Source organism: Schistocerca nitens, chromosome 3 (assembly GCF_023898315.1).
Source record: "Schistocerca nitens isolate TAMUIC-IGC-003100 chromosome 3, iqSchNite1.1, whole genome shotgun sequence".
Taxonomy (NCBI): Eukaryota; Metazoa; Arthropoda; class Insecta; order Orthoptera; family Acrididae; genus Schistocerca; species Schistocerca nitens.
Genome location: NC_064616.1, coordinates 866,574,429 through 866,600,568, shown reverse-complemented (window position 1 = coordinate 866,600,568; position 26,140 = coordinate 866,574,429). Strand labels below are relative to the sequence as shown.

The 26,140-nt window shown below is 41.7% G+C and overlaps 1 protein-coding gene across 2 annotated transcripts in view; it reads left to right on the top strand.

The window, feature by feature from the left end:
• LOC126248902 (syndetin) overlaps positions 1–26,140 on the top strand; it is a 171,987-nt gene that overhangs the window by 88,980 nt on the left and 56,867 nt on the right. For both annotated transcript variants that reach the window (XM_049950376.1, XM_049950375.1), the window contains exons 12-16: positions 9,022–9,235; positions 11,820–11,936; positions 16,793–16,987; positions 17,068–17,226; positions 21,380–21,501. In XM_049950376.1, the coding sequence (XP_049806333.1) occupies positions 9,022–9,235; positions 11,820–11,936; positions 16,793–16,987; positions 17,068–17,226; positions 21,380–21,501 (807 nt within the window). The remainder of the gene's footprint in view (positions 1–9,021; positions 9,236–11,819; positions 11,937–16,792; positions 16,988–17,067; positions 17,227–21,379; positions 21,502–26,140) is intronic.

The window sequence follows — 26,140 nt, the reverse complement described above, 5'->3', positions numbered from 1 at the left end:
TTTCCACTGTGGATGACCAGGACATGTGGTGGGCTATTGTCGAGAAAGGCGGTGGATATTTGATGAAGCCCGCGCCAGCAGACAGCAGACCGATCTTAGCCAACGCCAACTCTGGGACGATGAAGATTAACAAGATGATGTGGGTGCAGGATGATGTAGGTCACCATCGCTGCAAGCTAGCTGCTGGAGAGGACGCTCCCAAACATACCGATCAAGATCTGCATTGCTGTTTAGAAGCTCCAGCCGATCACCTAACCGCCGCAACCTGACAAAGTAAAGGATGCAACCTTCCTTGGAGGTGAGGCTGTCGAAGAGAAAAATCGTCCGCCGTCGACCACTACAAAAATTATAGGAAACTATGTCGATATCCTCATGGATGGCAGACCAGCCCAAGCTCTTGTGGACTCTGGAGCATCATATTCAGTCATTTTGGAGAAGTACCGTCGCCAGTTGCAGAAAACCATATTTGTCGACAACAAAACATCTCTGCTGAAGGTGGCTAATGGGAAATACGTGAAACCTACTGGAAGAGGTGCCATTCGTGTGGGTATAAGTGGCCATACACAGCTCTTAGAATTCATCGTCTTACAAGAGTGTAGTCAGGACGTCATTCTAGGATGGGACTTTTTGAAAGCTTCTCAGGCAATTATAGAGTGTGGTCCCTCGAAGATTATGCTCACATGTCATGCCATGCATCAACCCATGGATCTTGTAGTGGAATGTAAGAGAAGCATATCACTGAAGAATAACTTGGTCATCCCAGCCTATATCGTCTCATTTAAGAATGGAGTCAGTGAATTGTGGATAGTTAACTGTCGCCGAGAATCGCAGATCCTTCCAAGACGCATGTGCGTAGCAAATGCTGAGCCGTTAATTGAAGAACAGCTGAGCACCATAGAAACCTCCCATGATGAGTCTGTGGGCAAAATTAACACTACCACTACAAGACAAGATCTTCTAACTCGACTATCACCAGATCTCACTAAGAAACAACAGAAGAAGATACTTCCCATTCTTCAAGAGCTCTGAATGCTTCAATCCACAGTTGAAGATCAAATTAGACAAATCAACGGTGAAGCACCAGATTAGCACTGGAGACCATCAATCAATAAGCCAGAGAGCATACCGTGTGTCAGCAATGGAACATAGAATAATTCATGACGAGGAAGAGAAAATGATGATGAATGACATCATTCAGCCTTCGCAGAGCATATGGTCATCACCAGTGGTCCTTGTCAGGAAGAAGGATGGCAGTTGGCGCTTTTGTGTTGATTACTGGAAGCTTAATAAGATAACTAAAAAGGACATTTACTCCCTTCCACGAATTGACAATACACTAGATTGTCTGAAGGGGGCTAAGTTTTTCTCAACCATGGACATGTAATCGGGATATCGGCAAATCAAAATAGAGGAGGCTGATCGTGAGAAAAGTGCATCCCTCACCCCTGAGGGCCTGTATGAGTTTAAGGTGATGCCGTTTGGTTTGTGTAATGCACCAGCAACTTTTGAACGGATGATGGATAATCTTCTAAGGCACCTGAAGTGGACAATGTGTCTTTGTTATTTAGATGACATTATAGTGTTCTCAGAGACATTTGATGAACATATCAAAAGACTGAGGGCCATTCTTAAGTGTCTCCAACAAGGTGGTCTGAAACTTAATCCAAGAAAGTGTCTCTTTGGAGCAAAAGAAATCAAAATACTTGGACACCTTGTGTCAAACGAAGGTGTGTGGCCTGACTAGAAGAGGTGAGAGCTATAACGGAATTTCCTATTCCTAAAAGTATTAGAGATGCGAGAAGCGTCCTTGGATTACTTTTTTATTACCATCATTTTATCAAAGACTTTTGTATCAAAGCCAGGCCACTGCAAGAGTTGTTAAAAGCCAATGCTAAATTTATCTGGGGTGGTGCCCAACAAGATTCTTTCAGTGTGCTGCAGAAAGCTCTGACGACTGACCCTGTACGTGGTCTGTATGATGAAAGAGCATCTAGAGAACTACACACAGATGCCAGTGGGTATGGGATCGGTGCGGATGGAAAAGAGAAGGTTATAGACTATGCTTCTAGGACACGTACAAAACCCGAGAGAAACTACATCTACATGTACATGATTACTCTGAAATTCACATTTAAGTGCTTGGCAGAGGGTTCATCAAACTACAATCATACTATCTCTCTACCATTCCACTCCCGAACAGGGCGCGGGAAAAACGAACACCTAAACCTTTCTGTTCGAGCTCTGATTTCTCTTATTTTATTTTGATGATCATTCCTACCTATGTAGGTTGGGCTCAACAAAATATTTTCGCATTCGGAAGAGAAAGTTGGTGACTGAAATTTTGTAAATAGATCTTGCTGCGACGAAAAATGTCTTTGCTTTAATGACTTCCATCCCAACTTGCGTATCATATCTGCCACACTCTCTCCCCTATTACGTGATAATACAAAATGAGCTGCCCTTTTTTTGCACCCTTTCGATGTCCTCCGTCAATCCCACCTGGTAAGGATCCCACACCACGCAGCAATATTCTAACAGAGGATGAATGAGTGTAGTGTAAGCTGTCTCTTTAGTGGACTTGTTGCATCTTCTAAGTGTCCTGCCAATGAAACGCAACCTTTGGCTCGCCTTCCCCACAATATTATCTATGTGGTCTTTCCAACTGAAGTAGTTCGTAATTTTAACACCCAGGTACTTAGTTGAATTGACAGCCTTGAGAACTGTACTATTTATCGAGTAATCGAATTCCAACGGATTTCTTTTGGAACTCATGTGGATCACCTCACACTTTTCGTTATTTAGCGTCAACTGCCACCTGCCACACCATACAGCAATCTTTTCTAAATCACTTTGCAACTGATACTGGTCTTCGGATGACCTTACTAGACGGTAAATTACAGCATCATCTGCGAACAACCTAAGAGAACTGCTCAGATTGTCACCCAGGTCATTTACATAGATCAGGAACAGCAGAGTTCCCAGGACGCTTCCCTGGGGAACACCTGATATCACTTCAGTTTTACTCGACGATTTGCCATCTATTACTGCGAACTGTGACCTTCCTGACAGGAAATCACGAATCCAGTCGCACAACTGAGACGATACCCCATAGGCCCACAGCTTGATTAGAAGTCGCTTGTGAGGAACGGTGTCAAAAGCTTTCCGGAAATCTAGAAATACAGAATCAACTTGAGATCCCCTGTTGAAAGAGAATGTCTTGCTGTGATCTGGGCCATGTGCAAGTTTTGACAGTATCTCTATGGAAGACCATTGACAGTTGTTACAGACCATCATTCACTTTGTTGCTTGACAGGTCTTAAGGATCCAACAGAATGACTCACCAGGTGGACACTATGTCTTCAAGAGTATGACATCACCATAGTGTACAAAAGTGGAAGAAAACACCAAGATGCCGACTGTCTCTCAAGAAATCCTGTGCAAGACTCAATGAAGATAGTGACTGTCTCACTGCACTCCAGGATTTCTCTGCTGAGCACAAAAAGGATGCCAAGATATCTCAAATTATGCTTGCCTTAAATCGGTCAGAGGATGTGAAAGGACAATTTAAGGTAGTTAATGGATTACTTTGCAAGAAAAACTTTGATCCGTTTGGAAAGAGGTGGCTACCAGTGATTCCTAAACACATGCACTTAGATGTTCTACAGAAATGGGTATTTAGGAGTGTCTGTCACTATATGTCGCACTGTCGAGAGTGCCAGAGGAGAAAAGCAGTTCCTCAGAAACCACCTGGCCGACTCATGCCAATTCCACCAGCCGAAATGCCTTTCCAGCGTGTTGGGATTGACCTCCTCAGACGATTTCCAACATCTGCTAGTGGCAATAGATGGATTATTGTTTCCACTGATTATCTTGACACACTATGCCATTACAAAAACCATGAAAACAGCAGAAGCATTCGAGGTAGTCAAATTCATCGTGGAAGACATTCTATTAAAACACGGTGCCCCAAGGTCATTAATAGCAGATTGAGTGACAGAGATAATCACACAATGACTGTATACCATCTGCAAACTAACGGGCTTACTGAACACCTTAATAAGATCTTGGCCGACATGCTATCAATGTTCGTCATTGTTGAGCAGAGCATCTGGGATGAGGTGCTACCTTTCATGACGTTTGCATACAACACCGCCAAACAAGACACCACAGGATTTATGCCATTTTTCCTGGTGACTACGATGATGTCCACTGTGTTTCCATTACATCCTGATGACGTGGACAATGACTACATTGGCCAGATGTTAACCAGAGCTGAGGAAGCTCAGCAGTTAGCTAGACTCCACACACTCCAGGCTCAAGAAAACGATCACCGAAGGTACACCACCCTGTTGTCTACCAGCCTGGTGACCTCGTCTTGATCTTCACTCCTGTTCGGAATGTTGGTCTCTCTGAGAAGCTCCTTAGGTGCTACTTTTGACCTTATAAGGTTGTAAGACAGTTGTCTGATGTTACTTATGAAGCTGAATATTTCGATCCCAACGCAAGACGATGAAAGATCAGAGATACAGTCCATGTCCTTCAAATGAAGCCCCACAAGGATCCTGTCACCCAGGGTAAATTCAAAGCTCCAGCGACAGGCAACAAGCAGAAAGGTGATGAAGAGTGTAGCGGCAAAAGAAGTTCTAAGAAGATCACCATCTGGGCGAGAATCAGTCATCAGGAGGCGAAGTATCCAGGATAGATGACTCGTTCCCAGACTAGGAGGACGTAACACCGAAACGCTGTTCTCTTAAGGAGGGAGCAATGTCGCAGAAGAAGCTGAGTAGCACCGTGGTGTAATGGTTATGATACTAAACTGTTGCATGGAGGGCTGTGAGTTCAAAACTCACCTGTACTGTACAATTTTAATTTCTGTATTCGGTTCGAGTACATTGTAGAAATATCCACACTTGTCAAGAATCATTGTACTGGAATGTTTTGTAGCTGTATGTATACTATATGTGTTCTAGCCGCAGGCAGTTCGCTCCATGCTCTTGTATGTGCAAGTGCTGAATAAACCTTTGTTAAGTGAAGTTGGTAATAGTCATTCATCTAATTACACCTTCTTCTATGTAACAATATCATTGCACGTGCTGCAACAATGTGATGTTTTAAATAGTCTTGGGTTGTCTGAACTTGTGCATAGACTTTATCTTTGACATTACCCTAGAGAGAACAGCCCATTGACCTCAGATCGAGTGAATGTTCAGGCCAACTGATAACACTTTCATGTCTATCCAGCAACTGTTAAAAAGCTGGCAGAGTCCTTTCCTAGCCACAAGCAAGCAGTGAACTGGACATCCATCATACTGCTACCACATAAATGTACATATTTCAGATGGTACTTCTTCTAGAAGAGCTAGTAGCGCTCCAGTATGGAATTGTCACCCATTAAGGTTTCTTCAATAAAGTAAGGACCAATGACGTAGTCTCCAATAATCCCATACCAAACATTCACATTCCATTACCTCTTATGTTCAGCCTGCATCAACCAGTATGAATTCTCAGCAGCCCAATAATACATATTTCTTACATTCAGATTTTCATGATTTTTACAAATCTTCATTGTTAAAGAGAACACTTTGAAGAAAGAAACTATTATCCAGGCATCGCATTGGAGCCAAGTGATAGAATTCTATGCATCTCCTACCATCCCACTGCTTAATCTGCTTATGAAATGACATGAAATGAATGAAACCTGTTTGCATTAAAAATGTGTACAATGGTGATTTGACTTCTTCTAGATATGTTCACAGATTCTCTGGAATTTACATGTGGATTATAAGCTGGCAGAACATATATTTTGTTTGCTCCACACAGTGCAGGCTGCTCTTTACTCTCTGCACAGAACTCCAGTCCCCTTCCAATAACAATTTTGTGCATATTTGCTGAATTGTCATTCTTATTAGCCACTGTCTATCAGGATGCCTTTGTGTATACAACTGAACTATTCTTTTCATGTTTTGTGTCTTGGTTTGTGAAAGACATGTCTTTTTTCCAAACTAAACAGCACTCCGTACACCTAAATGACAAATAGAATAAAAGCTACATTTTCCTGTGTATCCCATTTGTGCCAGATCTCAGTGGTGCAGCAGTTTCATCCTTATCCATTGTGACATATTTTCTTATTTTTGTATGAAACCACAGACTTTTGCATAAGACAGCATTCAGTTACAAATTCAAAATGTATAAATCTTAAGGTTTGAAACCAGTGACCACATTTGGAAGAGTAAAACACTGTTGAATTTGTCTCATTTAGAAATACGATAATAGCTGCTGAAATTACTATAATTCCATTTGAAAAAAGGAATGTTGATACCAATATCTCTGTAATTAATATAGCTATGAAAACAGAGACTATAATTCATTTAGTGAGCACTTTTTCACAATTCATATGGGTGAAAATGGGTTTACAGTATCTTAAATGGTTCTCGAAACATATGAGATGAAGCATAGGTGAATTACTGTGTATACTAATTTATGTATAACCACTACACAGCTTCTTGTGTTAGAACGACAGGTACAATATTGCTGTGTTGAACTTCACAAATTGAGGATTCTCTTTCCGTTATGTGCTACCTCCTCACAACCCATCTTTACCTGGCGTAAATCTGTCTCCTCATTAATGTTCCTGTTCAGTTACTTATACCATGTGTTTGCCTTGTTGACAGATATTGTTACCACTTCTAACTGTTCAGATTGTCAAAACTTGGCAATTGTACAACCAACCCAACTACACTTTAGTTAAATCGAATAATTCGTTAAATTTGTGTCCGTGAGTCAAGGAACATGATGATTTTACATACCCAGTCATAAAAGGTCTACAAACCTCCCATCATTTACCTCTTAAATTAATTAACGTTTACTTGTGTGATCATATGAATGCAGTAAAAGACTTTTTTTCCCCCATCAATGCACACATCTTTTGATATTTATCCCTTTTAGGTCACTGAATTACCGTTGTTCGCTAAACAGTCCAAAGTGAGGAATTGTATGGCTGAATGGTCTTCCAGTTTATCCATTTAAATGAACCCCAAACAATCCAACTAATTTAAAAAACCATATAAGCAAAGCTGATCTGTAGATAAAGTTGATATTTGACTCATGTTACTGAACATTATGTTTTATTGATGTCAAAGTCATCATGGTGCCAGTTTGATAAATTGTTTCCTTGTGTAGTAATTCTGTAGCTGCGTGCCAAGAAAGAGAATAAAATTTTTCTTTTGTCTGTATTTTAGTAATCACAGTTTCCATTCTCATTTTTATTTACGAGGTGTAGAAGTATGAAACCGGAATTTCTCTATAGATGGTGCTAGCCGTCAGTGTACGGCCCATGAAACCACATCTTCAGGGCCATTTGCTTCCTGTAACGACTGACGGCGAATGTCAACACTCAGTAACCCAAGTTCCATCGTGCATCAGCATCTGTTTGAAACCTGTAAACATGTCGAGTTTTATGCCTAAGAACTACGATTTGTGGACAGCATTGGTTTTCTATCATTTGAAGAAAACTGCTGCAGAATCACATCGAATGCTTGTCGAAGCTTTTGGCAAAGATGCTCTTGGGAAAACAAAGTGTTTTGAGCAGTTCAAAAAATTCAAAAGCAATGATTTTGACGTGAGAAACGATGAGCGTGGGAAACCACCGAAAAAGTTCGAAGACATCAAATTGCAGGCCTTCTTGGATGAAAATGATAAAATCGACAGAAACTTATTGAACAATTGAATGTGATACAGAAAGTCATTTATCTTAAGTTGAAAACTATGGGACAGGTGGAGAAAGTGGGAAAATGGGTTCTGCATGAGCTGAATGAAAGACAGCAAGCAAACTGAAAGACCACTGGTGAAATGCTGCTTGCCAGATACAAAAGAAAGTCATTTCTTCATCGAATAATGACAGGTGATGAAAAATGGATCCTAAGCATTGTAAATCATGGGTGAATCCAGGCAAACTGTCAACATCCACTGCAAGACCAAATCGCTTTGGAAAGAAGACAATGCAGTGTGTTTGGTGGGATCAGAAGAGTGTCATCTGTTATGAGCTGCTAAAACCTGGTGAAACCGTTAACACTGATCACTGTCAATAGCAATGATTGATTTTAATTGAGCATCATGTGAAAAACGACCGAAATATGGATAAAGGCTGCACAAAATCATATTGCTCCATGATAACACCCCATCACAAGAAGCAAAACGGGTTAGGGAAACGATCGAGGTGTTCAGTTGGAAATACTAGGGTATGCGGCTTATTCTCCAGACTTGGCTCCATCCGATTATCATCTATTTGCATCAGTGGGACATGCTCTTGCTGAACAACTCTTAAATTCATATGAAAATGTATGAAAATGGCTTGCGGGCTGGTTCGCTTCAAAAGAACTGTTTCTTTGGTGTTGCATCCATAGCCTGCCGGAAAGGTAGGAGAAATTTATAAATAGCAATGAAGATTATTTTGAATAAAATATTGTTTATCAGTTTCGACAACAGATGTGTAATTTTTGCAACCAAAGTCCGGTTTCATACTTCTACACCTGGTATTTTACAGATTTTATTTGGACTCTACTCCAGTTTCAGGCCCCAGAATACTGCTTTATTACAGATAATCAATAGAAAGAATAAAGTTAATCACTCATGTTTGTGGTAGCTGTGTGTGTGTGTGTGTGTGTGTGTGTGTGTGTGTGTGTGTGTGTGTGGCGGGGGGGGGGGGGGGAGGGGGGCACGCGCGCCTGCGTACATGCTTGTACACATATGTACAAGCTTATTTAACAGTTCAGTATTGTTGGTGTGCTTGTCTGCTGCTCACTGCCTCAACCATATGTTGAGAGTTTAAATTTGCCTCTTCCATTGTAGGTATTGCGCCCAGAAGTTTTCAGTATTGTATAAATGTGCTTACTTTGTTAACAGCTGTGGTTGTTGCTCCTAAAAGTTTATGTTCAGTGAAAATTTGATTCGTTCTTGACTATGATTCATGTAGCACCCGTTCGTATATGTATTGAAGAGTCTGTATTTTTATTTCATTTGCAGAAATACAAAACCATTTGTAAGGAAACAGGTGCAACATGATTTTCTTAAAGTCCCTGTACTCACAACTACAACATTAACAGTTCTGCGTTACTGTGGAAAATATCTGCAAATGAGTCAGCTTCTGCGACGTATTGCAAGTGATGTCATTGCAGGAATGATTCAGTTGTTTGAATACTACATGTATGCTGTTTTTGTCTTCTTCACTGCTGACCTGGTATGTTTTCAGTTTATTCAGTACACTTTGCATTTGATTATATGTAAACCTTCGGCTTTCACATTAGAAAGGTATGCAGTGTTGTTAAAAATGTGTTGAAGAAAACTTGCCATTCCTAAACTGCATATATATTGCAAATTGTAGAACAGGAGGTTGGTAAATGAGGTGATCTAGATCTGAATCAGACATGCTCTATAAATTCTTAGTCACTAAGTGTGGTTGTTTAGTCTCTCTCCATTTCCTTCTCCCTCCCTCCCTCCCTCCTCCATCCCCATCTCTTTCTCCCCCCTCCCTCCCCTCACCACTCTTCTCCTCCCACTCCCCATCCCTCTCTCCCCCTTCCCCTCTCATCCTCTCTCCCCCTCACTCCTTCTTCCCTCTGTCCCTCTCCTCCCCTCTGTCCCTCCCCTCCCCCTCTGTCCCTCCCCTCCCCCTCTGTCCCTCCCCTCCCCCTCTGTCCCTCCCCTCCCCCTCTGTCCCTCCCCTCCCCCTCTGTCCCTCCCCTCCCCCTCTGTCCCTCTCCTGCCCCTCTGTCCCTCTCCTGCCCCCTCTGCCACTCTCCTCCCCCCTCTGCCACTCTCCTCCCCCCCTCTGCCACTCTCCTCCCCCCCTCTGCCACTCTCCTCCCCCCCTCTGCCCCTCTGCTCCCCCCCTCTGCCCCTCTCCTCCCCCCCTCCCCCCGCATTCGGGAGGCCGACGGTTCAATCCCGTCTTCGGCCATCCTGATTTAGGTTTTCCGTGATTTCCCTAAATCCTTTCAAGCAAATGCCGGGATGGTTCCTTTCAAAGGGCATGGCCGATTTCCTTCCCCATCCTTCTCTAACCCCAGCTTGCGCTCCGTCTCTAATGACCTCGTTGTCGACGGGACGTTAAACACTGATCTCCTCCTCCTCTTCTCCCCCCCCTCTGCCCCTCTCTCCCCCTCTCCTCCCCCTCTGCCCCTCTCCTCCCCCTCTGCCCCTCTCCTCCCCCTCTGCCCCTCTCCTCCCCCTCTGCCCCTCTCCTCCCCCTCTGCCCCTCTCCTCCCCCTCTGCCCCTCTCCTCCCCCTCTGCCCCTCTCCTCCCCCTCTGCCCCTCTCCTCCCCCTCTGCCCCTCTCCTCCCCCTCTGCCCCTCTCCTCCCCCTCTGCCCCTCTCCTCCCCCTCTGCCCCTCTCCTCCCCCTGTGCCCCTCTCCTCCCCCTGTGCCCCTCCCCTCCCCCTCTGCCCCTCCCCTCCCCCTCTGCCCCTCCCCTCCCCCTCTGCCCCTCCCCTCCCCCTCTGCCCCTCTCCTCCCCCTCTGCCCCTCTCCTCCTCCTCTGCCCCTCTCCTCCTCCTCTGCCCCTCTCCTCCCCCTCTGCCCCTCCCCTCCCCCTCTGCCCCTCCCCTCCCCCTCTGCCCCTCCCCTCCCCCTCTGCCCCTCCCCTCCCCCTCTGCCCCTCCCCTCCCCCTCTGCCCCTCCCCTCCCCCTCTGCCCCTCTCCTCCCCCTCTGCCCCTCTCCTCCCCCTCTGCCCCTCTCCTCCCCCTCTGCCCCTCTCCTCCCCCTCTGCCCCTCTCCTCCCCCTCTGCCCCTCTCCTCCCCCTCTGCCCCTCTCCTCCCCCTCTGCCCCTCTCCTCCCCCTCTGCCCCTCTCCTCCCCCCTCTGCCCCTCTCCTCCCCCCTGTGCCCCTCTCCTCCCCCTTCTCCCCATCGCCCCCTCATCCCCCCTCTGCCCCTCATCCTCCCCCTCCCCCCTCTGCCCCTCATCCTCCCCTCCCCCCTCTGCCCCTCTCCTCCCCCTCTGCCCCTCTCCTCCCCCTCTGCCCCTCTCCTCCCCCCTCTGCCCCTCTCCTCCCCCCTCTGCCCCTCTCCTCCCCCCTCTGCCCCTCTCCTCCCCCCTCTGCCCCTCTCCTCCCCCCTCTGCCCCTCTCCTCCCCCTCTGCCCCTCTCCTCCCCCTCTGCCCCTCTCCTCCCCCCTCTGCCCCTCTCCTCCCCCCTCTGCCCCTCTCCTCCCCCCCTCTCCCTCACTCTCCCCCCCTCTCGCTCACTCTCCCCCCCTCTCGCTCACTCTTCCCCCCTCTCGCTCACTCTTCCCCCCTCTCGCTCACTCTTCCCCCCTCTCGCTCACTCTTCCCCCCCTCTCGCTCACTCTTCCCCCCCTCTCGCTCACTCTTCCCCCCCTCTCGCTCACTCTTCCCCCCCTCTCGCTCACTCTTCCCCCCCTCTCGCTCACTCTTCCCCCCCTCTCGCTCACTCTTCCCCCCCTCTCGCTCACTCTTCCCCCCCTCTCGCTCACTCTTCCCCCCCTCTCGCTCACTCTTCCCCCCCCTCTCGCTCACTCTTCCCCCCCTCTCGCTCACTCTTCCCCCCCTCTCGCTCACTCTTCCCCCCCCTCTCGCTCACTCTTCCCCTCTCTCCCTCCTTTCCCTCAGCCTCAGGACAGAGGGAAGAGAAGAAAAACTAATGAGAGAAGGATGAGTCACAACTATGGTTGTTACTTGTCTTTTTGCAATGGAATGCAGTTCAAAACTATCAAGTTTTAAAGCATCTTGTCTTCATTTTTAATATGTTCTCTTATGAACATTTGTACATAAATTCCAACAACATGCATCTATTTTCATTTTCAGCAAGGACCTGAAAATTATACTTTCAGTCTTAGACTTCAAGCAACATTAAAACATATAGAAGGAAGCCTCATCCTCCTTGATAGATCAGATAGCGAAATTCAGTCACAGAAGAATAAGGTAATATTAAATGTTTGATTATTAAAATTTGATACTAAAGTTTGTTATATGTTCTGATAATTTTTAGTTAACTGCTGGTGATCAATACTTGTTAATAGAACAGCATGTCTTATGAACTAAATTAAGTATGTACAAAGGACAAATTTAATACTATTGGATGTGAATATATTTATATGCGTTTGGTGCTATACTATATAGTTATCCATCTTCTGTTTGCATTGAATACCTTTGATATTAATTATTGATGTTAAACTGGATGAAATGTGACAGCAGCACATATAGACAGTCAGAAAACCTGAGTCATTCTGCATTTTGAGCTAGTGGTCCTTAGGCAAATGGGAGAGTTGGGGGGGGGGGGGGATGTATGGGAGGAAATAGGTGGTTGGCTGTCATCAGTTGTGAACACCATGAAAAAGTTGCTCACACACCATCAAAGGACGCCATTCCTATTTATCCCTATTGATCAAACTGTCCATGGCTGTGCTAATGGTCCATAGTGTCCGATGGGCACAATATTTCGGCATTCGGACATGCTGCCATAGTTAGATGCATTGACGAACTGAGTTCATGAACATACGCAGAGACACTTGCATCAGCATCTGCGGTAGCGTGGATATAGTTGCTCTCTCCAGCCTGGTTGCCAGAACGTCCCAAGGTGGGAATTTCAATGGCTTATCTAATGACACTGTCCCAGTATTTGGATGTCTGTGCTAAAATCCTGGTGCATTCCTGTTCAATTGCATGATTCTCTGACAAACAAGGCTATGTGACCACTGACTTGTTGGGGTGCTTTAGTGCTGTGTGCCACTGGCGTTATTGGCATCGATCTTTGGTTATGTGCACTGTTTGTCCACACCCATGGACTTTCTGAACAACAAATATGCCAGGAATAACTGAAGAATCGCATCACATACCTTTTTGGGAAAGAGATGTACCGCAGCATGAAGAAACTTGACAAGCTGCACCACTGAAGATGCCATTTGCTGAGTGCTCTTGCATTTCTGAGGAGACGTTGTGCTGAGCAAGTTGTGCCGAACTTTGCTAATGTCGTGGATCATGTAGATTTTGTGGCAGCCAGGAGAATTAAGAAGTGAGCCAGCCTTGCATTGGTACATGAGAGAGTGCACTTTACCCACTGGAGTCTTGAATACAACTCCAAGGAACTTTTTAAATTACATTTACAACTGGCTGATCATTTTAACTCTTGAACATGGTACTGGATTGATAGTTTTACCTGGATGGCAGCCAATTCCACCCATAGGAAGGCTGCAGGCCATCAAACATCAAAATTTTCATGTCTCATTGACAAACCATCACTGGAGGCCCCATGCAAGGCTTTCATCAATCTGACTAACATGCAGCTGAGTAGTAATGCCATTTTGGTTCTGGAGAGGGGACTTATCTTTATAGCAACCCGTAAGTTAACACTGGTTGAGGACATTGTCAGTGCAGTTGAACAGGTTGCCATGTGACTACTGCTTCAAGCAGCGGAAGAAGTATATAGTGAAACTCATTGTGCTCTGATGAGAACTAAGACTATGATGTCAGACATTACCAGCAAAGAGAGGGCGACCATTCAGAACCTGAGAGTGTGCCCTGAAATTATCTTATGCTAACAAAGGCAATGCTCTTGTTGATCTCTCCCACAAGGACTACACTGAGAAGATTCAGAGCATGCTAAATGATGACTCCTATTGGTAGATCAATGCCAACCTCACTATGAAGGTGGAGAACAAGACCAGGGCGCTTGTCGAGGAATCAGTCACCTGAGGGGGGTCATGAAGAATTTGTCACCACAACGGCCTGTACTGCCAAGACTTAACGACCTCCGCAAGGCCCCCATTGATGAAGTGCCGTTATTTCCCATTGTCAGCAACATCAGAGCTCCAACATATTCACTGGCAAAATACCTGATTGATGTATGTAACGGGACATCCTCCTCTAACATTACTTTTCCTCAGCAGTAGTTGTTGATACCAGTATTATTTCTTGAATTTTGGACAGGTCAGTATTATCTCAGCAGCTTTTTTGAAAACTTCCGTATAATTTTATACACAGTGTGTTATATTTCAAGCATAAAATTTATGAAAAGGAATTACTTTATTTTGGATGTTATAATTGATAAGTACTAGTTCTGAATATACAGTTAAAATTATTTTTTTACAAACATTTGAAATTGTTAATTATTTCGCACACTTTAAATTTGTATTATTAACTACGCAATCTAGTACTGTTTACTAAGTTTATTTCTGGATTCATTAATGAAATAATAATTGAAACTAATAGAAATTCATCTGTCAAGAAACATTATAAACCCTTTGGAATATTGTTATTTACACTGAGTGAGACAATAGTAAGCATGCTACTGATGTGATCAGACATATTTTTGTATTTTGTGTGAACAATGTAATTTTGGCTTTGTTAATGTGAAAAATCAAAAGACTGTGTGATATACTAAAACGTGAGAAAATATATTAACATAACAACAAAAATTCTGCAACAACGATCTCCAAATTTATTTAGACCAATTCAACTGTGAGGACCTAAAATGTGAGAATTTCAGCTTCAAGAATCAGACCCTTAGACAAGAAGAACTGGAGCCAACTCTATGCGAAAAGATAAGTAAACTAGAAAGTTTATTGTAATCTTTGCTCCTCACAAATCTTCACAAAATAATAATGTGGACAATAGCTGCAAGTAGAAAGGAGGAGATAGATACAGGTACCAAGTCCTTATGTGGGTAAATGTCGACATCGCATCTGCAGTTCTGTGGATTTTGTGAAACGTAAGTGTGCTCATCACCTCACCACTACAGTACAACCTGTGGATATGGAAGAAATCAGGGGGAAGAGGTATCCACGGCCTTTATACTGTACACCGATGCACTATCGGGAAAAGTCGGGTGTGTACTGAACAAGCGCCACATTAGAACTGTCTTTAGCACACCCAATAAGACATGGGCATTATTAGGGAGGCTGGGATGTATCAGATTCCGTGCCTTTGTGGCAAGACATATATTGGACAAACAGTGTGCACCATTGAAGATCTATGTCAAGAATACCAGCGGCACACTTGGCTAACAAGTTGGTGGTAATAGAGGACTGTTTGTCAGTGAATCCTGCTAAGGAGTACGAGTGTACCAGGATTTTAATGCAGACGTCCAAATACCGGGAGAGTGTCATTAGAGAAGCCATCAAAATTTGCACCCAGGACAATGTTATCAATTGGGACTGTGTCTATAATCAAAGAAAGACTTGGGAGCCAGCACTGGGTCTAATTAAGATGAGGCTGAGCAAACATAACAATCTGGCGACCAGTGAGGAAAGAGCAACTACTTCAATGCTGCCACACATGCCAAGGCAAGTGCCTCCACAAGTGCCAATGTGCGGCCTTGGATGTGGACCGCGGAGAAAACGGCTTGCATTGGGAGGGCGTATAATTCAGTCATGTGCTGTCAGGAGTTCTGTTCATCAACACACCTGACAATGGCACCATGTCTGATCGCTGAAATATTGTGCCCATTGGGTACTATTGACCGGCAGTACACCTGTGGACTGTTTGATCTATGCACTCTTAGAAAATTCAGTATAGAATTTCCCTCCGGCATCCCAGATGAACAGATGGTGGGGGATCACTCTCTAGATTAAACTGTGCCTAATCCATGAATGGAATACTATCCCAGTCTTCCTGACTGCTAGATTTTCCCATTCATGGTGGACAAAACATCACATGCACAGAGGCATACAGTGATTTTCTATGAGGTGAATTCATCTTGTGTGTCACCACACATATGGAGTAACCTGTTGAATCCAATGCAATATGACCTGAAGGGAGAAAGGAACTGTCTGATATGTAGGCTGCTGTGAAGTCTGTAACAAGGGCCAATATGTTGCCTCACATTAATGACCCTGATGCTGGGTTGTAGTACATGTGCTATTTTCCTTGTACTGTCATAGAATATGTCCGCCTTCCTAAAATCTTCTGTACAGTTGATTCAACCCCTGGCCCATCTTTTTTTTTTTTTTTTTACCATGGATAAATTTCATCTGCCAGTGACAGTGTAATGCCATACAAACATTTTCACCTTGCTTTCCTCACCTGTGTGCCAAATGCACACAACATGCAATCAGAACCAATCTATTCATTACCTCAACCCACACAAACTATTGTAGGGACAATTCTGAGACTCATGCTGGAATGCTGTGTGTTTTATTTTATTTTCTGTGTTAATTGTATCCTGCTGTTTGTTTCATCTTTATATGGTGTAAGTAATACATTAAACTATTTTTGTACTTCAGTTTACACGAATTAAATGAGACTAAACTTCTGCTCTCCAACCTTTCATTTTTATCATTATGAAGAGCGTACCCAATGTCTCCGAGTACAGCATAGCATTGTCAGATGGATGGAGCAGTTGGGAAGTAGTGGGAGATTTTAGAAGCAGGTGAAAATGCAGTGCAGAGAAGTGCAAGATATTAGACAAAGCCCAAAGAAAGTGAAAAAAAAAAGTGGGCAAAAATTGAAATAGGGAAAAGGTGTTTGAGAAGGGGTGATGAAATGAAGAAATAAAAAAAAAAAAAATACAATTTCAAAGCACTAAAAGGACAAAAGGGGGCCTTTTCTGTTGTTGCTTACGTCTGATGTTGATACCTGCTTTCTTAAAAACTAGTCATCAGACAATTTACAGTTACAGCCTCATATCCAGACAAATTGCAAAGGTACTGTGAGATACAATTTAAGGATTAAAAAAAAAACCATTTTCAATGCTGTTGGCTATTTCTGTTAATAGGGCAAATTTTATATGTGCATTACATGAAAAAATACTGAGACTAAGATTTTATTTTTCACTCTTTCAGATAGCACGTCCATATATGTCTCCAGATATTGACTTGAGTCAGTCTCAGAGACTCTATGGTTTGCCAAAAAGAATTATTGCTGTTGAGTCACTAGTTCATTTAGCAAAGCAGCTGGAGTCGTTAAAACCATATGTAGAACAGCTGCTAGAACAAACATGCAAGACTGAGCCATATTTTCAGCAATTCTATACACAAGTAAGACTAATTTTGTACTTGATCTGTCTGCTTCATGTTTATATCATTGTAATATACTAATAGATCTTTCCTCCTAACAGACAATAAGTGCAGCAGTCGACCTTCGAAGGCCAGTGTATATGTGTGTCTCGCAGCGCATAGTTGATTTTGGTAGAATGTTGCACCTAATGAGCAAAGTTAATTGGGAAGTGAAGGATGTTATGAGCCAGCACAGTGACTATGTTGATGCCTTAATGATGGTATGTATGATTTAGTACTATTGGAATCGAAAATTTGTGGTTTTATTTCACCTAAGTTGCATATTTATGAGGACATGCTGAAAAGTAATGTTTCTGAGTCTTGTATGTAAAACTCCTAAAGCTTTTTAAAGAAAACAGACTTTATTAACATTATACATCTTTATTCTCCATGTCTATGTATTTATTTCTCAACATAGTCACCCTGGTCATGAACACATCACTAATGAGAGACCAGTTTGTTGATACTATCACTATATAATGTTTTACTTTGGTTATGGAACCACAGCCTCCTCTGCTTGCACTGCTTCATCACTATCAAAATGGATTTTTCAAAGGTGCTGTTTAAGTTTTAGAAACAGATGAAAATTGAATGGGACCAAGTTGGGGACTGTACAGAGGCTGACTGATGACAGTGAGCACAAGGCATCGGGTGGTTGCAGATGTCGCAGCACTCGTGTGTGGTCCGGCATTGCATGCCGAAGGAGAGGGTGCTCCATGTGTGGATGAACTCATCCGACATGTTGATCACCTATAATTTTTTTAAAACACTGTTGGAGAAAATAATTCCTACCCATCACATTTTACACATTAATAAAATTGGAAATTTTTCTATGGAATAGGAGTTGCCAAGGCGAATCTTTTTCACATTGTTTTCAAATTTAATTTTGCTGTCTGTCACACATTTTGTATCATTGGGTAAGTGACCAAAAATTTTGGTTACAGCATTGTGTATCCCTTTCTTCGCTAAAGAAAATCTTAATGTGGAGTAATGTAAGTCATTTTTTCTTAATTATGTACATTATTGTTCATTTTGAACTACAGTTGATCATTTACAACAAACTTAATGAAGGAATAAGTATCTTGTGAGGCAGTAGACAGAATGTCCAAGTCCTTAAACAGATGTCTACAAAATGATGGGAGAGCACCACATATTAGTCATAAATTACATTTCTGAGCAATGAACGTGTTCTTTCTTAAAGTTGAGTTATAACGGAACATGATTCCATATGACATTATTGAATGAAAATATGCAAAATATGTCAACATACTGAGTTGTCTCTCCCCAAGATTTACAGTGATTGAAGTGCAAATGTGTCTGAACTAAGTTGTTTTAGGAGTTCAGTTTGTTAAATTATTTTTTTTTTCAGTTGAAATTCTCAACAATATGGACACCTAAAATTTTGATGTTTCCACCCTAGTTAATATTTCCTCACCAGGCGTCACACTTATCATTGGTGTAGTCCCCTAGATGTGCAGAACTGAGTATGTTGTGGCTTATTGAAATTGGAAGTGAGACCATTCACAGAAAACCACTCAATAATACTTTCAAGAACATCATTTACCATTTCTTCTCTTGTATGTAATTTGGATTGATTACGATACTAGTGCCAGGTGCAAAAGAAATAATTCTGCTTGTTGTATGTTAGGCAGAAGGTTGTTTACATATAAGAGAAACCATAGTAGACCTAAAATTGAGCCTTACGGAAACCAATAAGGGAGTTCTCCCAAGTCATAAGAATCTCCCCTATTTACATTGACTGGATTATTAAGTATAACTTTCTTCATTGTTTCAGTTAGGTATAACATTACTATACCATCAGTTCTACAAAACCTCAGTTTATTCAGGAGAATATTGTGGTTCACGCAGTCAAATGCCTTAGATAGATCATAGAGAATGCAAGCTTGTGATATTTTGGTATTTAGTGCTTTTAAAATCTGATGATGAGTGAGTGTGTAAATGTCATTCTCAGATGAGCAACTCTTCTGAAATCCAAACTGTGATTTACTGAGGTTGTTGTTGGTCAGGTGGGGTACTATTTTAGAATACATGATCTTCCCAAAAATTTTAGAAAAAGTAGTTAATTGGGTTGATAGTTGTTGACATCTCTCCTATCACCTTTCATGTAGAGGAATATAACAATGGCATAATCAAACTCTTTGGAAACATTCCCTGAGTTGGTGATGCATTACATATTTCAGAAGAGACAGTGATTATTATATGGGAACAGGTCTGTAGTACTCTGTTGGAAACCCCATCAAATCCAGATGAGCTTTTATTTTTGAGAGAGTATAGAATTTTATTAATTTCAGAGGGAGAAGTGAGTGAGACATCCATGTGATTGAATTTTATATAAATTGCTTGTTGAACATACTTTTTTTATTTTTCTCTTGAACTGTTTGCCCTATATTTTCTACTGCATTTGAGTGATTATTAAACACATCTGTAACCTGTGAGTGGTAATTTAGAGCACTTCAATTTAAATTAATAGTAATTTTATCTTATTCAATGGCTTGTCCATCTATCGTTTTATTACATTCCATATAGCCTAAAGCCTGTGTGCATTTTCTTTGGTTTTAAATAACTTTTCATAGTAATTTTGAGTAGTTCTTGTAGTGGGCAGCAGCTACAGAATCTTTCACAAGATACTTCAATACCTATAGTGATCCATGGTTTCCTACATGGTTCTTTAATGTCCTTTCTGATTAACTTATGTGGGAAGCTGTATACAAATAATGACATGAATTTATCGTAGCATAGATTAAACATTGTTAACATTTGATTCATTATAAATTTCATCCTAGGTAACCTCTTCCAAACTATTAATAATATTTTTCCTTGAATCATTAATTATTCTAATTGATTTCCGCTGAGGAGTGTCTATACTGTTAAGACACTATCTCATTTATCCTAACTGTGCATCATGATCAGCAAGAACATTTTTTATTGTGATGCAGTTTTTCCTTGTTTTGAGCTGCATCAAAGAAAACATTATCCTACTGTCTTTATCCTTCTATGATGGTAAGTTAATTCTCCTAGTGATCCCAGAAAATGCATTACATGACCTAAGTATAGCAAGCTATTTTCTTTGGGTGTTTCCTCACATCAGTCTCTTCACACAGTTATGTTACAACCATAATATTGTTCATTTACTAGTAATACAAAACTGTAATCCAGGTTACTGAAAATCGGGATTATCCAGAAATATACAATTCTTTTATTTTGTCACTAACAAGAAACTTTTTTGTCACTGAAATATATAATTACTGTAGGCTTTTATTCTTTTTCCATTGTGACACAGTTGATGTCCCTTCACCATATCCTGCAGCTGTATTTTTCAGCAGTTGTCTATTCTGTTCAGTGCTTGCAACGTTTTGCCCATTAATATAACAATTTTCTTCACCTTCAAAGTCATTTCACTCTCGACACTCAAAAACATGGGAACAAAAGAACAATCCTGGTACACCTTCTGAACTCCACAAGGAACAGATCCACACTGACCATAGTTGAAAGAAGCATGGGACCAGTGATCTCTATGCTACCTGCTGTGCCAACATAACAAATGTACATATACCATACCGATGTGTGGTGCACATTTTTGTCTTAAAAAAGGAAAAGGAAGCAAAAATTAATACAGGTAAACTGGAAACTTGGATTCATGAGGGCTGGATAAATAAGTTTTTTGTGCAGTAGCTTTCATATAAAATTAACTTGTGTGGAGAGTAAAACACACATGAAATAACTTGTTGATAACTGATGTCTCAGTAGCTTCCATAATGAATATGTTAGCTTGCAGCTGGAATGTGTGTTATAAAACTTTTCATAACACCAGATTTTCTGTTTTTATTTGATTGCTGTGCTTTTTTAGACATTAGACAGTAAGAGTTGCCCATAAAAGCACACTCCACCATTGAGGCCAGGACAATTCTCAATTTCTTGTCTGCTAATCAGCTATTTTTAACATCAATGAAATCATATGGTAAAGACTATCAAAGAATTAGAATTCAGCATTATCATTTGAAGTTGATTGTTACTAAGATTTTAAATTTGTGTTACATTGTTTGTGATTCATTCCATTCATGTTAGATTCCAAAACATGACACTGTGAAATATAGGTTTGTGAATTGTCCAACAGCAATATTTGTTTCCAACATAATTTAAGATTTAAAGAAGCCGTGAAGTTCCTGTTTTAATTGCAGATTCCGTGGAATGAAATAATTGGTCTCATTTTTAAAATACGTTTTTTTATATGTCACAGTTCATGTACTGGCTGTGAACTTATTTGTATACTGTATGTTATTGTCACTTAACAAACACATTTCTCATTGAGAAGCATTCAGTGTATTCAGTTAGTATTGTTTTACACTTTTGCAGGAGTTAAAAACATTTTTCTCCCAGCTGGAGAGTGTTGCTGCAATAGTGCCATTGTCTCCAGAAGTGAACAAAGTGCTTTGGAGTAACCTCATAGAACTGATATGCAACACCTTTGTTGAAGGGTTTGTACAACACCATTATAAACATAATTGCATTAGTAACAGTTATTTTGTGTGATACATTCATTGCTGGAACTGAAAGCAGTTAGTTTCTGAGGGGCTTTGCCTGTTTACTGCAGCTAGGTGTATAGGGCTGATAGCAGTCTGAATGAAACCCTGCTGATGCTTTAGATGTGGTGGAATGGTCGTACATAATACTCAGTTAGTCAAGGAAGGGAGGTGTATCATAAGTCTTAGAAATGAGAGATAGCAATGTGTTGAAATATGTATTTTTGGTTTTAACCGGTTTTACACACTTGCTATGTAAATGCATGTAAGGTTATGTCATATTATTCTAGGAAGCTTCCAGGCTGCTACTTTCCATAAAGCACTTGTTATAAATGTGGAATTATTAAAATTCTCTCCTTTTTGTGTTTTGGTTTCAATTTTTGTACATGCTATGGAACGTAAAATCTACTTAAAATCTACCATACACTGAATAGTTGCTCATGACTAAATTTGTCACCAAAAGTATGTAGGTGTGTGTGTGTGTGTGTGTGTGTGTGTGTGTGTGTGTGTGTGTGTGTGTTCTTCATGTGCAGATGGACCTTCAATTGCAGATACAAAGGCTTCAGTATCCTGAATCAGCACCTGTGGTTCTGTCTTTTCAACAGCTGTATCTTTAATTACTCCATACTTAGGGGATGAGGCGCAAGTGCAAACACGCTTCTGTTTTATTTCTTGTTGTTCAGGAGGAATAACACCCTCAGGTAACAGTTAGAGTACCTGTGGAGTTACAAGCTGCTCTGGAACTCCAGCCCGAGACTGAATTGCGACCTGTGATGTGATCACTTCAGATAATATTCGAGCTATATCAAATGGTTCTATTTGTTGTTGTTGTTGTTGGAAACCAGCTGGTTGGTAAATATTCTCGTTCACCCCATACACTTACTATAAAAGCAAATAAATTGCCATTTGAGGATGACTGTTCTGTGTTGGGAGATCTGGATGTTATACTAGGTGGAAATTTTGGAGGAGGAGGTGATGGAAAAATTATTACCAGAATTAAAATTTCACCTTTCAGTGGAGTTTTGTTGTATTGAATCTTCCTGAGAGATTAAGGCCATGTGCCATACTGGGACCCTAACAACAATCTTTGTTTTTTGCATGCAGCATTCTTCTGATAAGTTTATCTGAACAAATTTCATGGCCTGAATCAAAGTTGCATTCTAACGGTACCTCTCTCCTACCCTCCACACCATTTGCAGAAGCTATGCTGTGTTGTACTGGCCATTCACTTGTTGTGTAACACCTTGTACGTCTTTAACTCTTTATCAGTCAGTTATTTGTTCTATGTTCTCATTCATTTACTAGTATAGCTAAACTTTGTACTTGAATTTTAGCTATCAGGGATGCCTGTCAACACATCTTTAATTTGGTATTACATCATGCAGAGACTCTTTCAGAGCTTGTTGCCACTTAGTAATGTTGCCCACTTCATTACCTTGTATGAAGTTCTCTTCTGCCTTGATTGAGGATAAAATATATTGAAGAGCCAAGGAAACTGGCACACCTGCCTAATATCGTGTAGGGCCCCCATGACCATGCAGAAGTGCCACAACACTACGTGGCATGGACTAGACTAATGTCTGAAGTAGTGCTGGAGGGAACTGACACCATGAATCCTGCAGGGCTGTCCATAAATCCGTAAGATTACGAGTGGGTGGAGATCTCATCTGAACAGCACGTTGCAAGGCATTCCAGATATGCTCAATAATGTTCATGTTTGGGGAGTTAGGTAGCCAGTGGAAGTGCTTGAACTCAGAAGTGTGTTCCTGGAGCTACTCTGTAGCAATTCTGAGTGTGTGGGGTGTTTCATTGTCCTGTTGGAATCGCCCAAGTGCCTTGTAATGCACAATGGACATGAATGGATGCAGGTGATCAGACAGGGTGCTTATGTACATGTCACCTGTCAGAGTCATATCTAGATCTATCAGGGGTCCCATATCACTCGAATTGCACACACCCCACACCATTACAGAGCCTCCACTAGCTTGAACAGTCCCCTGCTGGCATTCTGGGTCCAGGGATTCATGAGGTTGTCTTCATACCTGTACAGGTCCATCCACTCGATACAATTTGAAATGAGACTCATCTGACCAAGCAACATGTTTCCAGTCATCAACAGTCCAATGTTGGTGTTGACGGGCCCAGGCAAGGCGTAAAGCTTCGTGTTGTGCAGTCATCAAGGGTACACAAGTGGGCCTTTGCCTCCAAAAGCCCATATCGATGATGTTTCATTCAGTGGTTCACACATTGACACTTGTTGATGGCCCAGCATTGAAATCTGCAGCAATTTGCAGAAGGGTTGCATTTCTGTCATGTTGAACAGTTATCTTCGGTCATCATCGGTCCCATTCTTGCAGGACTTTTTTCCGGTTGCAGTGATGTTGGAGATTTGATATTTTATTACCAGATTCCTTATATTCACAGTACACTCATGAAATGGTCATATGGGAAAATCCCCACTTCATCGCTAGCTCGGAGATGCTGTGTCCCATCGCTCGTGTGCTCACTGTAGCACCACATTCAAATTCACTCAAATCTTGATAAGTGAACAAACAACTGCGCGAGACACTTGTCTTATATAGGTGTTGCTGACTGCAGTGCTGTATTCTGCCTGTTTACATATCTCAGTATTTGAATACACATGCCTATACCAGTTTCTTTGGCCCTTCAGTAAAAATGGTGGTAGGAAGTTTTTAATGTGTATTTGCTTTCACAATCCTCTCTGACATAAGGATCAGTTTCTAGTTGAGATGTTCATGACTTGTCACAAAGTAGGTCAATAACTTACATACAATCACACGAGTCTAGCTTATTTATATGAGTGGCAACTAACATTGAATGTTCTGATTACAAATACTTTACTAATGCTAACATGGCAATGAGTGACTTACTGAACTCAACTGTTGATCATCTGTGATTGTTGCAGTACCTAATACTTATTTCAATATTTGCATATGAAATTTTCTACAAATTCTTTACAAAATGTTTATGGAGTAATTACATTTTAGTAATGACATGAGACAGGAATGATATGCAGTACTGAAGTTATTTTGTTTTCTGTTAATTATGTATTTTTAAAAAGACTAAAAGTGGGTTTTATTTTTATGCAAGGAATTCTAGACACAAAATTCATCCTATATTTTCTAATAAAGCCTGCCAAGGTTATTCTGGAAACTAGGACGTGTACTTGAAATATTTCATTAACTAATATATTTTACTAGTAATCAACTATTAGCAACTAAAATATCATGGCTACAAGGTAGTAATAATGGATTTCTTGAAAGTACAATATTATAGTGAATGAGTTGGTTGGCCACTATGGTGGTTGAGTCAACAAGATATTTGGCATGATAGCAATAAAGATATGAGTGGATGCCCAATAGACGTCCAATGTGTCGTAAGTTATACAGAGTAGACAATCTGTACATGTATTTTTCAGTACAACGATAGCTTTGCTGATGCCCAAAAAGGCCGATACCCATTGGACATAAGCTGAACACAGCCAACAGGGAAAGCACTGTGTTCAATATGCAGCTCATCAATGTCTTGCAGGCAAGGAAGCTCTGCTGCTGAGACGCGGCCACTTGATATGAGCTGGCTTCCACTGCAGCAGCCCCGTGCATAGAGGCAGCTGAGTAGCCCAGCATGAGAATTGCTGTGATACATGAGATCGTGATGTGGACCCAATTTAGAAGGGGCAGCTCACCACAGCCGTGTCTGCACAGAACAGAGGCAGGCTGTGGCTGTGGCAGTGGCAGTGACAGGAGTGGCAGTATGATCCTGGATGAAGGTCAGACCTCCAGGATGGAAGGCCACCAGCAGCCGAAGTAGGCTTCCCAAGTGGACTTCCAGAGAATGGCAGGAGTAGGAGGATCGGACTTGGTACTGGCAGCAGGGCTGCAGCTAGCTGTGGCAGAGTCCAGTGAGGGTGACAGGTTGAGCCATGTAGACCTGTAGTCTCATGAACTCTTCCACCTTTGTATTGATGTTGACCCCTCCTTGAGAGTGGTGGCTGACAGACTGCAATACCCTTGACTAAAAATGACTAGTATGTATACGGTCTTGGCCCATCGTTGTTTTGCTACAACATTGGTTTTTATCCCGTAAGTTGTGTGAAGTCCGTGACTCGGATGTGAATTAACTGGGCTGATATGTCCACTGTGGTAGTGCCCTGCAATGTAGTAACAATATAGCATCATTGCGCAGTTCTTGTTGGATTGGCAGCAGTCCATGTTGCAATAATGTTTGGTCACTTCTGTTCTGACCCACCTATGTGGCCACTTGCATTAGCCTTGGCAGGTATCTCAATTTTTACTCAGCTGCACCCAATTAATTACTTGTGGCCCAGCAATTTTTAGAATATAAATCTAACTTGAATTACTTATGAAAACATTTTTAATAGCAATATTTCTCGAACTGCAAAATTTGAAAGAAGACAAAGCATTCTTTACTTAGGAGAGTGGGGCTTTAGAATAAGATAGATAAGCCCAGAATCAGATACATATTAGCAGTATCTAAATGTTGATGGTACATGTTCGTTGTTCGTATTAATCATATATGTTAAATGTGCATTTGCATATTTTTTTATTTTTTC